General features: G+C 46.9%; 5 protein-coding genes and 5 non-coding genes across 11 annotated transcripts in view; 6 read left to right on the top strand and 4 right to left on the bottom strand.

The window, feature by feature from the left end:
- The first annotated feature begins 1,060 nt into the window (after positions 1–1,060).
- On the top strand, positions 1,061–1,441 carry LOC129338865 (histone H2B 1/2/3/4/6-like). Its single transcript, XM_054993388.1, has one exon. It carries the CDS (start codon positions 1,061–1,063, stop codon positions 1,439–1,441), a length of 381 nt encoding a protein of 126 aa, XP_054849363.1.
- Positions 1,442–3,350: 1,909 nt separating this feature from the next.
- Positions 3,351–3,715, top strand: LOC129340456 (histone H4). Its single transcript, XM_054995269.1, has one exon. The coding sequence runs from the start codon at positions 3,354–3,356 to the stop codon at positions 3,663–3,665; it is 312 nt and encodes a 103-aa protein (XP_054851244.1). The 5' UTR covers positions 3,351–3,353; the 3' UTR covers positions 3,666–3,715.
- Positions 3,716–4,086: 371 nt separating this feature from the next.
- On the top strand, positions 4,087–4,158 carry TRNAA-UGC (transfer RNA alanine (anticodon UGC)). The gene has a single exon. It is a non-coding gene; the product is annotated as a tRNA-Ala (tRNA).
- Positions 4,159–8,986: 4,828 nt separating this feature from the next.
- On the top strand, positions 8,987–9,367 carry LOC129340455 (histone H2B 1/2/3/4/6-like). Its single transcript, XM_054995268.1, has one exon. The coding sequence runs from the start codon at positions 8,987–8,989 to the stop codon at positions 9,365–9,367; it is 381 nt and encodes a 126-aa protein (XP_054851243.1).
- A 1,261-nt stretch (positions 9,368–10,628) lies between these two features.
- Positions 10,629–15,923, bottom strand: part of LOC129340448 (histone H3-like) — a 75,394-nt gene continuing 70,099 nt past the window's right edge. Inside the window, exons 1-2 of one of the 2 annotated variants that reach the window (XM_054995262.1) lie at positions 11,356–11,379; positions 10,629–11,042 (exon numbers count right to left, since the gene is read on the bottom strand). In XM_054995262.1, coding sequence (XP_054851237.1) covers positions 10,629–11,042; positions 11,356–11,364 — 423 coding nt within the window. In that variant the 5' untranslated portion in view covers positions 11,365–11,379. Of the gene's footprint in view, positions 11,043–11,355; positions 11,380–15,923 lie in introns of those variants that run through there. The other variant, XM_054995261.1, reaches the window with a different exon arrangement.
- Positions 11,669–11,750, top strand: TRNAL-AAG (transfer RNA leucine (anticodon AAG)). The gene has a single exon. It is a non-coding gene; the product is annotated as a tRNA-Leu (tRNA).
- TRNAD-GUC (transfer RNA aspartic acid (anticodon GUC)) lies at positions 12,340–12,411 on the bottom strand. The gene has a single exon. It is a non-coding gene; the product is annotated as a tRNA-Asp (tRNA).
- On the top strand, positions 13,133–13,693 carry LOC129340450 (histone H1-like). The gene has a single exon (XM_054995264.1). The coding sequence runs from the start codon at positions 13,133–13,135 to the stop codon at positions 13,691–13,693; it is 561 nt and encodes a 186-aa protein (XP_054851239.1).
- Positions 14,882–14,954, bottom strand: TRNAF-GAA (transfer RNA phenylalanine (anticodon GAA)). Its single transcript has one exon. It is a non-coding gene; the product is annotated as a tRNA-Phe (tRNA).
- TRNAG-GCC (transfer RNA glycine (anticodon GCC)) lies at positions 15,096–15,166 on the bottom strand. The gene has a single exon. It is a non-coding gene; the product is annotated as a tRNA-Gly (tRNA).

The raw sequence follows: 15,923 nt of genomic DNA on the forward strand, positions 1-15,923 counted from the left end.
TTTTTGGAGGCTACATATGGCCAATGAACCAGCCATGCCAACATTGCTTGCAAGTATTTAACGTGCCACTTGAACCCTGTTTTATTTTGCAGCCACCTCTGAAATTACCCTCTCTTACTAACGTGACTGCATTATGCAGACTTTTCTCTTTCTGCAAATGGCAGAGCATTTGTCCAGCTAACCAAGAGAAGGTGGCAAACTTTTGTTTTGCTGTTATTTTTAATTCTTTTGTTTGTAGTGTATGGCCTATGGGCAGTTAAGTTGGAATAAACTGAACCAAAAAGAGATTGGAGAAGTCCCAGAGCCCTCAAAACAATACCCCTCAGAGAGCGACCCTGTTCGGTCCCATGCACGTTTACTTAGAAATAATCCTGCAACCTTCAGACTCCACCTAAACAGTCCCCTTCTGATATATGTCTTCTTCTCTCCCCTCTCTCCCCTCCTCTTCTGTATTTGACCAGTTTGTATCATGCATCTGAAGAAGAGAACTTGATTCTCGAAAGCTTATGCTACAATAAAATTGGTTAGTCTTAAAGGTGCTACTGGACTCTTTTTGATTTTGCACCTAAACAGTGATTCCCAAGGGAAGGTCAATAAAGCAAACTCCAGAGTCAGTGAACACAGCTGCCCCTGCCAGCTTGGAGGGCATTCAGCCTGGCATGGCTGCAAGAGTCATGCCAGGCGCCGAACGATTCCAAACAGGCAAACCCACAGCCGCGACGGCGAAGCAGCCCCGTAAGGGAGGGGAGATACAAACAGCTTGACTTCTTCCAACATTTCTCCTTCGGGTCTCGTAGCCGGCACTTCTGATTGGATAATTGTAGAATCCGGACCAATGAAAGCGAAGCCTCGTTTTAACCAATAAGAAGTCGACTTCACACTCTAGGGTGTCCGATTCCATCCCTTTATTTGCATATTTCCCGCCGTTTCGGGCGACCAATAGCGACTTGAGAATTTGAGTCCTCGCGCTCCTGGGGCTCCTATAAATATAAGAGCTCGCCCAGCCGCCTTTAATCGCAGTTTTGGATTCAGCGGAGAGTGATAGTTGCGACTTTTAACGATGCCGGAGCCTGCAAAGTCCGCGCCTGCTCCCAAGAAGGGTTCGAAGAAGGCGATCACCAAGACCCAGAAGAAGGGCGACAAGAAGCGCAAGAAGAGCCGCAAGGAGAGCTACTCCATCTACGTCTACAAGGTGCTGAAGCAGGTGCACCCGGACACGGGCATCTCCTCCAAGGCCATGAGCATCATGAACTCCTTCGTCAACGACATCTTCGAGCGCATCGCCGCCGAGGCTTCCCGCCTGGCCCATTACAACAAGCGCTCCACCATCACCTCCCGCGAGATCCAGACGGCCGTGCGCCTCCTGCTGCCCGGCGAGCTGGCCAAGCACGCCGTCTCCGAGGGCACCAAGGCCGTCACCAAGTACACCAGCTCCAAGTAACTGGGGCGGAATCCCCATGGAAACCCAAAGGCTCTTTTAAGAGCCGCCCACTTTGTCTCTGGAAAGAGCGTCATGCGCTTGCAATTCAATGCAATAAGTAGGGAACTATTAAATTGGGGTCGGCTCCAGGTCTTTCAATTCCCAATGTGTATGATGGAGGCCGTCATCAAGCACACCCATTCTAAGTAATCTAACCGTGAAATCCAAAAGAGTTGGCCCGTTGATTTCAAGGGTGTTAGACTGGGGGTAACTAGGGTTTCAGGAAAAAGACTCTCAAGCTATCTACTGTTTTCTTAGAGCTCTGAAGATTATGAAATTGCTTAGTTCCATTGCTTGACAGGGTTTTTTGTAATGTTGAAATTGTACACGGACAACACACTGCCTTGGTTTTATATCCACTTTAGTAATACATATAAGGCAACTCCCAAGTATTTTAGGAAGAAAGTGCTGCATTGACTTAAAAGTACAGTGAGTTAGAAACCCTGGAAATAATTCCTCATGTCTTAGTTACATAGCTTATTTATATTCCACTTATCTCATTTGTAGGGCCTCCTCTTTACCAGTGGACTGACTGCATGCTCAGAGAATTTCTGGATAATTGATTCGGTCCAGGGTTCCTTTTTAAACTGATAGGGGGTGAGGCTGAGGCCTGCCTTGGATTACCTTATTTCACTATGCTAAAGAGGAGTATCTGCATAGGACATGAATTCATTTCTGGGTTTTCCTTCTACCAAGACTGAATCCAGATTCCCCCCCCCCCCCAATGTCTTTTGCTGTGGCCTAAACTGTGAAACATTTGGGAATCCCAAAAACACTGGGCACAAGAAAAGCTGCTGTTCCATTTTGCATTTTACTGAAAACCAATTATCTTCCCAGTTTTATATTTCCTAGTGAAAAAAAGATGATGGAAAACATTGGTGGGGGGATATTTCCCCTCTTGCTGGGGAATCAAACCTAGTATTTTTGTGACAGGTGAAGATGATAAACTATCTTAAGAAAGAAGCTGTTAGATACCAATTAATACCCTTTTAAATCTTAATATAGTTAAAATGAGCAAATAACTATATGGCATGATCTTCTTTGCCCTAAATTACTACATCTGGACCCAAAAATGTTGGGTTTTTTTCAGTCAGTAGGAGTGGAAAGGATCTCAGCATCAACTGCTCTTATGTTGTGCTACTTAGTCCAGAAATAAATCCTGATATGAAGAACAGAAACCTGGTTTTAAGGGTTGCTCAAAAACTGAGCATTGCATGAAATATTACCTAAATTGCAGGGGGGGGGGAAGCCACTGGAACTAGACTTTCTGTAGCAAAAAAAAGGGGGCGGAGGGGGACTTGAATACCATCGCTCTTATATTATAGGCCACAATTAATCTAATCGTGCTTCAACCACCCCAAGAATTTGCAGTTTCTGTAAGGAGTAATCCAGTTTTAAACCAGTTTCCGGCAAACGCCTTCCAAAATCAGTAAAGGAGTAATCGCTAGCAGGTCTACTCAGAAGGAAGCTCCATATTATTCAATGGGACCTCTTTCCTGGAAAGGAGCCTTAGGATAGTTGCCTTTTGTGTCTAATTTCAGGTGACGCCGCCCCACTCCACGCTCCCCTCCTCCAGGAGTGCAGCCTTTTAAAAATACACCGAATTCATTTTTTTCTGAAACCTAGATGGACATTAACGGCCATTCGCGCGTTTTTCAAATAAATTCATTGGACAGTTCGCTCTTGTTGTTCATTGGTCCGGCCGCCCGTAGGCGTGGCATCCTGAAGAGGCGGGTTAGCTCCGGCTAGAAACGGCGGGAAACAGATACGTGCTAGTTTTCCCTGTGGTCCGCTCTACCTCTTTAAAAGCTCAGTCGCGTGGCTTTCACGTTACGTTGGTAAGGTGAAGCGCTAGTAGAATTGTCTTGCGAAAATGTCTGGCCGTGGCAAAGGCGGGAAGGGGCTCGGGAAAGGAGGCGCCAAGAGGCACCGCAAGGTGCTCCGCGACAACATCCAGGGCATCACCAAGCCCGCCATCCGCCGCCTGGCTCGCCGTGGGGGAGTCAAGCGCATTTCGGGGCTCATCTACGAGGAGACCCGCGGGGTGCTGAAGGTCTTCCTGGAGAACGTGATCCGCGACGCCGTGACCTACACCGAGCACGCCAAGAGGAAGACCGTCACCGCCATGGACGTGGTCTACGCCCTCAAGCGCCAGGGCCGCACGCTCTACGGCTTCGGCGGCTAGAAAGTCTCCCGTCGCAACACACCAAAGGCCCTTTTAAGGGCCACCCACGATTTCCGAGAAAGAGCTGTTAATCTTGTTTTCTTTCGCAGTAGAAAAAGAGTCTAGCAACATCTTTAACAAAGTTAGTGGTGGGGTATGAGCTTTCGTGAGCCACAGCTTACTTTTCCAGAATACCATAGCTTTTAAGATAGTTTTAATACACTTCAATCCTAGCGAGTTGGGTAAATTTTATGCGGCTGATACCGGAAATTTAGTAGCTTCCTTTAAGATCTTCGTTTTAGTTCCGTTTTCTAACTCTTAATGGCTGAAGCTGTTTTGGTCATAACGTGCCTTGGCTAATCGTATCTGCTGCAAAATATTTTTCGATGCTTTTTCTGCCGGTGTATGCAACAACATCTAATGAGACGGAGCTTAAACGGGCGGGGATGTAGCTCAGTGGTAGAGCGCATGCTTTGCATGTATGAGGCCCCGGGTTCGATCCCCGGCATCTCCATTAGTTTTTCCTTTTCTCTGTCAAAGTTGATTAGGGTTAAAAGCTGAGCAGCGTTATTTCCTAAAAACCTACCGCCAGAGTTTCTACAAACCCCTAATAACTTGGAAACAAGAGCATGCAGAGCCCGCTTGTCTCCGACGCTGCATTACCAGGAAATGTGATCCGTTCTTTAATAACATTTAAGCTAAAATTCCGTGCAAGTAAACAGCCGCAGAGCTCAGTGATACTTTGCCAAGTAACTGCATAGAGTTAGCGTTGAGCTAACCCGTTTCTCGACGCGGGGGCCGGGGGGTGGGGATGAGGAGAGTGAAACGTTTACAGAGAGAACCATAAGTAGGGCCCGCCAAGATCTTGTATCTTTTTGCCAGGCGTATGGTTGAGGCCAGCACGGGATCCATCTAATTAGCCGCCCTGCCGATCTCCTACCAGTGTGTGGTGGGGGGGAAGCATACTGTCCATCTGCATCCCCATGCTTGAGGATTTAGAGGTTCACCAACCCACACCTCCACCCTTTTCTTCCTTTGTGTGTGGTGGGCTGGGAGAGGGGGAAGGGTGCACCACCCGGGATGTTGAAATCCATGCTGGTACTAGTTGTATTTTATTGGTTTTATTTGTTGTAATTTATCTATGATGGTGACCCGCCCTGAGCCTGCTTAAGGGGAGGGCGGGCTAGAAATCCAATCAATCAATCAATCATAGAAAGCCAAAAGGGAGAGGGCAAAAATAAGAGCTGTGTGTAAGGGGGGGGGGGAGGCAGGGTTGGGTGCTCCTCCTCTCCCCCTCCCCTACTTTGAGAAACAGACCCACAAGAAAAAAATCAAAAAGAGTCCAGTAGCACCTTTAAGACTAACCAACTTTATTGTAGCATAAGCTTTCGAGGATCACAGTTCTCTTCCTCAGATGCATGGAGGGCAAGAAGAAGGTTGTTTTGGGTGGGTAGCCCTGTTGGTCTCCTTCAGAACAGCAAAATCTGAATCCAGTGGTATCTTAGAGAGCAACACGATTTACTTTAATCAGATACAAGTCGAAATGGAGATCCTTGGCCTCTATCCCAATCAGAAAGTGGGAGAGAGTCATGATGAAAAGGCACAATGCGAAATGTAGAACAAGATTAGAAACCAAAATGTAATCCACTTAATCAGATCAGGGAAGGAAAAGCAGAAAATATGCCTCTAAAGTGAGGGAACAGCAGGGATGGAGTCCAGTGGCGCCTTAGAGACAGACAAGATGTTCAGGGTATGAGCATTCAGGTCAGAGCTCTCTTCTCTAGATTCAGGGAAAGGGTTTTCGTTTGGACTTTTGGAAAAGGAATTTTGAATGCAGAGGTATAGCCAAACAGGGGAGAAAACAGAACACTCTGAACAGAGAAACGATCCAAACTAAAATGGCCCTCTCCCATGCTTGGTGTCTCGATCTATAACAGGAAATGTGCCTTCTAGATCTGAGAGTCTGCAGATAAAGTATCCCATTTATTAAAAGCTTGTGGCCTAGGTGGTCTTTTGGATGCTCTCTCTGGAAAGAACAGATGAGACTCAAAACTCACCCTTTCCTGTGCCCACTGGCTTATATGTACTGCTAATCTTAAAGAAAAATCTCCTAAAGAGTGACCTCCGCAAGTTTTATTGACCATTGTTTTGTAGCATCTGGAGGGGCTCATGGTTTGGGGTTGGGGGAGCGCTGAGGTTCTGATTGTTTTCTTTCCCGCTTCCCCCCTGTTTTCTTGGAAGAGCAACACAGCATACATCTTAATCTGGACACTGTAGTGAGTCTGCCCTGGATCTTAGAATCATAGAGACCATCCAATCATAGAGGCCATACAGACCATCTAGTCCAACCCCCTGCCCAGTGCAGGATCAGCCTAAAGCATCTCTGACAAGTATTCATCCAGCCTCTTCTTGAAAACTGCCAGTGAGGGGGAGCTCACCACCTCCCTAGGCAGCTGATTCCACTTTTGAACTACTCTGACCGTGAAAAAGTTTTTCCTAATATCTAGCCGGTACCTTTGTGCATGTAGTTTTAGCCCATTGCTTCGCGTCCTACCCTCTGCTGCCAACTGGAACAGCTCTTTGCCCTCCTCCAAATGACAGCCTTTCAAATATTTAAAGAGAGCAATCATGTCCCCCCTCAACCTCCTCTTCTCCAAACTAAACATTCCCAAGGCCCTCAGCCTTTCCTCGTAGGGCTCAGTCTCCAGACCCCTGATCATCCATATCACTCTCTTCTGCACCCTCTCGATTTTGTCCACATCCTTTTTGAAGTGGGGCCTCCAGAACTGCACACAATACTCCAGGTGCAGCCTGACCAAGGCAGTATAGAGAGGGGCTATGGCCTCCTGCAATTTCAACACTATGGCCCCTTTGATACAACCCAGGATTGAATTAGCCCTTTTTGCCACCGCATCACACTGACTGCTCCTATTTAGTTTATAGTCCACTGTTACCCCAAGATCCCTTTCACATATACTACTGCCCAGAAGTGTATCCCCCATCCAGTATTTGTGCTTCCCATTTTTGTGGCCCAGATGTAATACTGTGCACTTGTCTTTGTTGAATTGCATCCTATTTACAGCTGCCCACTTCTCCAGAGTATTCATGTCTTGTTGAATTTTAATTCTGTCTTCTTGGGTGTTTGCTACCCCTCCCAATTTGGTATCATCAGCAAATTTAATGAGCAGCCCTTCCACTCCTTCATCCAGATCATTGATAAAAATATTGAAAAGTACCGGGCCCAAAACTGAGCCCTGCGACACCCCACTGGACACCTCCCTCCAATCTGATGAAACGCCATTGACCACCACTCTTTGAGTGCGGTCCTCCAACCGGTTCCCTATCCAGCGAACTGTCCTATAGTCCACTCCACAGTCTTCCAGTTTGCCCATCAGAATGTCATGGGGGACCTTATCAAAAGCTTTACTGAAATCCAGATAAATCACGTCAACAGAGTTCCCCCGATCCAGTAAGCTGGTCACTCGACCAAAGAAGGAAACCAGGTTGGTCTGGCAAGATCTGTTAGGAACAAAACCATGTTGACTTCCCTGGATCACTGAGCGGTCCTTCAGATGCTTACAGATTGATCCATTTAAAATCTGTTCTAATATCTTCCCAGCAACAGAAGTCAGACTGACCGGCCTGTAGTTTCCTGGGTCATCCTTCTTCCCTTTCTTAAAGACTGGGAAAACATTTGCTCTTCTCCAATCTTGTGGCACATCCCCAGTCCTCCAGGAGGCCTTGAAGATGATGGACAGGGGTTCTGCAAGTTCTCTAGAAAGTTCTTTCAGCACTCTTGGGTGCACCCCATCTGGCCCAGGGGATTGTATTCATCCAGTGCAGCCAGATGCCTCTCCACAACCTCTCTGTCAATGCCAATTAGCCACTCAGGTGTCCTGCCACATTTTCTACTATCTCTAGATGTGCCCGAGTTCTTCAAGGAGAAAACAGAAGCAAAAAAGTCATTAAGCCTGTCTGCTTTTTCTCTGTCCTGCATCAGTTTCTCCATCTACTCCCAACAGCGGTCCAATTGCCTCCTTTACCTTGCGTTTGCTTCTCACGTATCTGTAGAAGTTTTTCTTATTGTAGCGAGCCCTCCTGGCCAGACCCAGCTTGTTCAGCTCGTCTGCCCTACAGGTAAGTGGGAAGGGCAAGTGCCTCGTTTTCCACTCCCAAATATTAATTGGTAGCACTTTCACTGAAGAAAGCAAGCCTGATATAAAATGGTGCAAGCTTTTGAGTTCTCCAGAACATTTCTTCAAGTTGGATGTTAAAAGAAAAAAAAAAGGGGGGGGATATTGATGTTTCAGTCCATGATCTTGAGGCCATACAACTGAACAAATTCTGGAAAACTCAGTCTAGCACTGTTTCTTATCATTTTACTTATCCTTAATAATAATTACTTGGATTGTCCCTCCCTTTAGACCAACCTAGCTTTACTTTCAATGTATTATATATAAGTTCTGCCCACAAAAGGGCTATCTCCTTTCCCTAAGAATTCCAGTTGGATAGTTGTAGTCTGCCGCTGGAAAATAAAACCTGGATCCAATGGCACCTTAGAGACTAACCACATTTAATCCACGATGAAAACATAAGTTAGCCTCTGAAGTGCCATTGAACACCCCCCCCCCTCTCCCCATTTTCTGACCTTATAAAGAACCTACCTGTTCTATTTAGAGCTACTGGAATAACTGCTGATTGTCAAAAGCAGAGCAGCCTTTGTTTAATTGTTCCAGTGTGGTTCGGTGTCACATGAAAAGTCCTTGTACTTAATCCGGATAGTTTAATTAGACGAATCTTTTATATTGCAGATGGGTCTGTAGGAGCATCAAGTCTCATCCCACCATTTATCATCTAACCTGAGAAAGAGTTCTGTGAAATTCGAAACTCAGCACACCAGATAATAAGAGTTGCTCTTTAGCAAGTACACATTGCAACCATTAGTTGGCCCGACCGGAAGAATCGCGCTACGGTTTCTCTGCTATTTTCTAAAAGACCCTACATTTTCTTATTAATTCAGCCGGCGGATTCAAATAGATAGTTTTGATTGGTCGATAATGAAACTATTTCTCAATATCCAATAAGATTTGAGCAGCTTGTCTAATTTAACTTCTAAACCAATGGGAAGGGTGATTTATTCTGACCAATAGAAAAATAGTATTTCAAGTCTCCTCGTTTGCATGCAGCTTTGCGGAGGAAGACGTCACTCCACTGAACAACCAATAGGTAAAGAAGCCCTCGGAGCCGCTATTTGCATATAGCTCGTATAAATAGGCGGCGGCGACGGTTGTTCTCTATTACTATTTTTGAGTGATAGTGAGTGAGTAGCTGCTTGCTTAACTATGCCGGAGCCTGCGAAGTCCGCGCCGGTGCCGAAGAAGGGCTCCAAGAAGGCGATCACCAAGACCCAGAAAAAGGGCGACAAGAAGCGCAAGAAGAGCCGCAAGGAGAGCTACTCCATCTACGTCTACAAGGTGCTGAAGCAGGTCCACCCGGACACGGGCATCTCCTCCAAGGCCATGAGCATCATGAACTCCTTCGTCAACGACATCTTCGAGCGCATCGCCGCCGAGGCTTCCCGCCTGGCCCATTACAACAAGCGCTCCACCATCACCTCCCGCGAGATCCAGACGGCCGTGCGCCTCCTGCTGCCCGGCGAGCTGGCCAAGCACGCCGTCTCCGAGGGCACCAAGGCCGTCACCAAGTACACGAGCTCCAAGTAACTGGGGCGGAATCCCCATGGAAACCCAAAGGCTCTTTTAAGAGCCGCCCACTTTGTCTCTGGAAAGAGCGTCATGCGCTTGCAACTCAACGCAATATAAAGGAAACTACGTGTTTATAGAGTTTGACTCTGGAGTTTTGCAATTTCACCGTTTAAACCCCAAATCTAGTAAAATAATCCTACTTTATGTGTTTGCAGGATCTGAGTGCAGTGGCACTTCAGAGACCAAGATTTTCAGGCTATGAGTTTAGGAGACTCTCAGCTCTCTTCAGATATGGGGAAGGGAGCTCTGACTCTCGGAAGCTTATACCTTTGGGAAAAAAATAACTCCCTGAGGTACTACTGGACTCAGATCCTGCTGTTCTGTTGCAGAGCATCACCGCTGTCTCCTCCCAAAACATTTTGTAATGTACCCTGAAGGACAAAGCTTTTTCAGAATGGCTCAGTTCTAGGTTGAGGCTATGATTATTGTCTTTAAGATTTGGAAATGTTATCTTGGTACGGGAGAAAAGAAAATTGCTCGGTTCTCTTCATATAGATAAAGCTATCGTGTACAAATTTTAATGAAAAGCTTTTCCCACTTTCAAGTTCTTGGGTAGTAAACAAATACACAAGGAATCGCACGACGCCCTGAAGTGGAGAGGGGTTGTATTCATTACCGGGAACAGCACAATGAAAGGTTAAATTTCATCAGAGTGGGTGTGGACGAAGCCCAGTTGCTGAGAGATTGGCAAAGCCGTGAACAATCTAAACCGGGGGAGTGGGTGGGTGGTGGTGAAATGAATACTTTTTGAAGTAATCCGTTGAGCCCAAATTTGCTCATGAATTCTTTTTATCGCCTTCGTTGTCTCCCTTTCGACATTTAAATCAAGCAAAATTACTAGGAAAAGATTTACACAAACACACTGGGTCTATTTATCAGGTGGGAGTGTTCCACATTGATTGAAACTGTTAGCGTTCTGCCTAGTAACAAATACCGCTTCTTGGATTGTGGGCTTTAAATCTCATTCTACACCCTCCCCTCCATTAAAAACTCTTTTACGGAATATTTTCCCTAACCTGTAAAGATTTTATGCGAGGGGATTATGATAGCACTCCCTGGCTTTATAACCAGTATCAGCTTTTCTAGTAGCAAACTAAAACAAAGTCAGCAATACTTTTGAGAACAACACGCGGAGTATGAACTTCTAGCTCTTTCCGAGAAATAGGTGGCGGCTCTTAAAAGAGCCTTTGGGATTCTAAGCGAGGGGTGAGGAGCGGCCTTAAGCCCTCTCCCCGCGGATGCGGCGGGCCAGCTGGATGTCCTTGGGCATGATGGTGACGCGCTTGGCGTGGATGGCGCACAGGTTGGTGTCCTCGAAGAGCCCCACCAGGTAGGCCTCGCTGGCCTCCTGCAGCGCCATCACGGCCGAGCTCTGGAAGCGCAGGTCGGTCTTGAAGTCCTGCGCGATCTCGCGCACCAGGCGCTGGAAGGGCAGCTTGCGGATCAGCAGCTCCGTCGACTTCTGGTAGCGGCGGATCTCCCGGAGGGCCACGGTCCCGGGCCGGTAGCGGTGGGGTTTCTTCACGCCCCCGGTGGCCGGAGCACTCTTGCGAGCGGCTTTAGTAGCCAGCTGCTTGCGAGGCGCCTTCCCGCCGGTGGACTTGCGAGCGGTCTGCTTGGTACGGGCCATGCTCTTGAGAACGCAGAACAGGAGTAACTACACTTTCCTTAACACCACTAATAACGGCTAGAGCCGGTGGAATGGGTATTTATGTTCTTTTCCCTCGGTTCTCATTGGCTGCCGGCAACAGCCAATCAATTGCCGAGTTTAAATTTGGCGCGCTGTGCAGTGATTGGATACAATTTTCCACGGAATGCAGCTGCGGACAGAATACATTCTCTGGATCAGCTGCTCGATGAATATGCAGTACTTAACGTCTCCCTCACCAAACACTTTAACCCATTTTTTTTAAAGACCTGAGCGTGTCTTCTCTCTTATAATCTACCCAGGCCATGAAGATATGACACAAGTACATTAAGGGGGTGGAGAGTTGATTCAGGGCATCATGAACAAGTCCCCGCTGCCTGTCTGATTTTCTGCCTTGCGTTTCTTAATTTTAAACATTTAATTCTGAAATGAACAAAGTGTTTTTTTTAAATGTCCCGCGCTGAGACTTGATTGGTCAGTATCGCAGACTCTCTTATTTAAATCCAATCCGTGAGAAGTAAATGTTTTCCTTTAAGAGACTACTAGGAGGTGTTTGAAAGCTAGCGAGGACATTAAAAAGAAATTGAGAAGATTTTTAAACCCTAGCAGTGGGTAGCGTGGCCGAGCGGTCTAAGGCGCTGGATTAAGGCTCCAGTCTCTTCGGGGGCGTGGGTTCGAATCCCACCGCTGCCATCTTTTAATATCACCACCAAAGTAGAAAACACTCTTTACAGTTTTTTCCTCTGGATTCTAAACACACGATAATGGCATTCTTATTGTACAAACCAGAAAGCCCAGAGGTGGTGAATTACAATGAACATAGCACAGAGACGAAGCCTTCTGTGTCAATAATCGTAGAAGAGCATAACTCTAGAAGTCTGCAATGGAGTGCAGAGACTGAAGTTGTAGACTTCATCAGGTGATGGTGCTAAATACCAGAGGATAGAGAGGCAAAATCTGGGGATCCCAAAGTGGTAGTTCGTTACACAAACGATGAAATAACTTATCTATGACAAATCTTCTGACAGTCTAGAGGAAAGGACAGATTTGGCAAACAAGCAAAAATAATAATTATGTGGGGCAGAAAACCTGAGAAGCCGGAACAGTGAACTAAAAACCGTCTATGCTTTACAACTATTCCATTTGGTATAAGTATCTTGTAGAATTTTTTGCAGTGGAAATGTTTAGATTGTCTTTATGAGAACGAAATGCAAACTGCCCAAATTTTTAGTTCAGATTCATTTTAGAAGAGATTAGGTAGATTTATACAAAAATAGACACTCTCCCCGTCGGGGAATCGAACCCCGGTCTCCCGCGTGACAGGCGGGGATACTTACCACTATACTAACGAGGATGTTGTTGGCAACGCTTTTGATTTTGGCCTATTTGTTGCTACAGTATTTCTGATATGCCATGCTCTACTTTTTAAAAATGTAACCCTTGTCCTGCGAGCTGAAATGGAACGCGCACCCCCTCTCCGCTTTATTTGGACTTCCCTTCTCCTTCCCTCTTTGCTGTGAAATTGCAACAGTAGCAATTTTGGTCAATGTGCAGACATTGTAACTTATTCCACCTCAATATCCTCAAGAATACATCGTGTAAATGAGTTTTTTTTTTAAAAAAAAACGAAGCACATAGCTTTAATAATGCGAATCATACCCAAAAATCGGATTCGTGTTTTGCTTCAAAAATAGTGACTTTGCTCCATTGTATCTCAGCATGCTGTGGGAACACCATGTCCACACCAGAGGTATTTTCGCCGTTTCTCCCCCCTTCATACACCTCCACCAGCTAGGCTGTGTTACGCATTTAAGGTCTGAATGGCTCGCTTGGCAACGTTTCTCTCATCGCAGGCTGTACATTTCCAAATTGCATGCCCCGAAAAGACAGCTCTGGCTCTTGGAGCAACGCTCCAATCAGAGCGCAGTACCCCCACTGACGCGCCAATCAGAGCGCAGTACCTCCACTGACGAGCCAATCACAGCGCAGTTCCTCTTCTATATAAATTAGCCTGCAGCTAAGCTCTGCGGTAGATGCTTGACGGGTGAGCAGCTGAGCGGGTATTTGTGTCGATGATGGCCGAGCAGGTGCCTGTTGCTCTTTCTAGGACCTCGGCAAAAGCGCCGCCTAAGAAGACCAAGAAGGTGGGCTCCGGGGCGGCCAAGGCGCGCAAGCCGGCGGGCCCCAGCGTGACGGAGCTGCTGACCCAGGCAGTGTCGGCCTCCAAGGAGCGCAGCGGCGTCTCGCTGGCCGCGCTCAAGAAGTCCCTGGCGGCCGCCGGCTACGACGTGGAGAAGAACAACAGCCGCATCAAGCTGGGCCTCAAGAGCCTGGTGACCAAGGGCACGCTGGTGCAGACCAAGGGCACGGGCGCCTCGGGCTCTTTCAAGCTCAACAAGAAGCAGGCCGAGGCCAAGGACAAGGCGGCCGCCAAGAAGAAGCCGGCCCCGGCGGCCGGCGCGGCCAAGAGCAAGAAGCCCGCCGCCAAGAAGGTCAAGCGGGCGGCCAAGAAGCCCCCCAGAGTGAAAGTGACCAAGCCCAAGAAAACGGCCAAGAGCCCCGCCAAGGCCTCCCAGCCGCGGGCTAAAGCCAAGCCGGAGGTCTCCAGAGGGAAGCGCCTTCCTAAGAAGCAGTGAATGCTCTCGGCCAAGGCTGCTTTCACGCCCCAAAGGCTCTTTTCAGAGCCACCTAAAAAGTTCATGGGAAGGGCTGGTTTTTCCCAAACTGCGCGTTCTTTTCCCTGCACGCTCCTGCAATGTAATAGCTGATGGCTGACGGCTCTTTCCCAGCCCAGGCTGTTTTCAGGGGTTGTAGGGCAAGACTCCAGTAGTACCTTAAGGCCAACTAGATTTCCAGAGTTCGAGCTTTTCAGAGTCTTGGATCTTGGAGAGAAAGGAAGATTATAAGTCATAATAGTGAAGTAGTGATGATAAAAAGTAGATCCCCATTTAGAAGAGGACAAAGAAAGAAGTTTTATTCCGCCAGAAGGTTGGGGTTCTTAAAGTAAGGGTGTAAAGTACAATTGTGTAATGAGCATGATAGAACAGGGGTGTGAAAAGCAGAAAGCAGCATCTGTAGCAAGAGAAGAATCCAATGTCCCTGTGAAGCCTTGAAGTCTACCCCTCCTGAAACTATCTTCCTGTGTGTGTAATGAGAGAAATACTATCATTATCTTATCTTGCTCATGTTTGCAATCATATCCTGTGGTTTTTTTTTTTACAAAAGGTATCTTGTCATATTTTGCAAAGAAATTAAAATTTGCCTCTTAACAAGAATGGGATTCGAACCCACGAGTGCAGAGCACAATAAATAAGCAATTCATCGTCTTAACCACTCGGCTATCTGATAAAGTAAAAGAAAAAGTGTTTTTTATTTTGCTACTGCCTAACATTATCCATGTGAAACAATTTCTATCTATATTTTCTTTAAAGAAAAGCGATAGATTTCCTAGGGGAGGGGACCTGAAACCAAACCAGGCTGTTATCAACTGTTCTTGTTTTCTACTGGAGTTTCTTCTCCACTTATGCAACTATTTCAAAGTGATCCGGATAAAAGTCAAGCAAAGATTATTTTAGGTAGATCCTCATGAAAATTGCATACACAAATCAAATGAGCAGCTCTTTCTTCCCCACCCACATATTCAGGCTTTCGTTTACTTGAAGCACGTATATTCACTATAAAAATATTCGCCCGAGGCAAAACTAATGCAGCTTCTACGTTGGACGAGGGGGAAGAGCAGAGAAACATACTGGATAGAATAACTAATTCGTTCAGTTATGTCAGTTTAACAGATTGTAACAAAACTGATCTATAAAAGACAATACTGCCGAAACCCGGGATCGAACCAGGGACCTTTAGATCTTCAGTCTAACGCTCTCCCAACTGAGCTATTTCGGCTTTTGGCTGTTTGCTTTTGATACTACTTAGCTGATCTTGCGGTTAGGATGCCAACTGTATCAGATTCATTTGTTTCTCCAAGCTCGTGAGTAGTATGGATTGTAAAAGGTACTCAAAGAAAGGCCCCCCAAAAGTCTAAGTTGCATTGGCCGGGAATCGAACCCGGGCCTCCCGCGTGGCAGGCGAGAATTCTACCACTGAACCACCAATGCGAAGTTACTTTAAGTTTTGACTCTGCTGTCTATGGACTGCCTTCCTTGAGCACTTTTTATGGGCTACAATTTGTTTTCCCCAGTTTCAGATTCCTTCCTCAGTCTCTTCCACAACATGCGTCTTGGTTTTATTTCCCGGCTTTCTGAGAACAAAAGCTGATTTCGGGAATCAAGGTCCTATGAACGATGCCTGCTTTAAGATTAAACAAAACCAAAATTAAAGGCATTCAGTACCTTTAGTATAATCATGGCCAATTCAAACATCCCGAAAACAAGCTTTGCTCACTTTTTAAAAATGCTTGGACCAGCGGCTACAACTGTCTTTAAGGCTGGATCTAACCTGTTCAATCTACTGCGCCCAGGGCGCCTGCCGGCAAGCAATGGCGAGCCGGCAGGCGTCTTGGGGCCCCCGGAAAGGACACTTCACTCTTGGAGCCTAGCAGAACCTTTCCACTCAAGCGGCCTCCAGTCACAGGAAAGTTTATGCACCAGTCAAAACTTGTGCGCCTTTCCCCTGCCAGCAACAGTAGGTTGCCAACCTCCAGGTGCTGGCTGGCCATCTGCAAACCAGAGCGGTCAGTTCCCCTGCAGAAAATGACAGCTGCGGAGGGTGGGCGTTATACCCCACAGAGGTCCCTCCCCTGCCCAAACCCAGCCCTTTTCAGGCTCCACCCTCCCCAAATCTCCAGCAATTTCCCTACCCACCCTCTGGGTGCAGAGAGCCCCCGAGTTTTCTCGTGGGCCACCCGACGCCTTG

Source organism: Eublepharis macularius, chromosome 12 (genome assembly GCF_028583425.1).
Source record: "Eublepharis macularius isolate TG4126 chromosome 12, MPM_Emac_v1.0, whole genome shotgun sequence".
In the NCBI taxonomy this organism is placed as follows: Eukaryota; Metazoa; Chordata; class Lepidosauria; order Squamata; family Eublepharidae; genus Eublepharis; species Eublepharis macularius.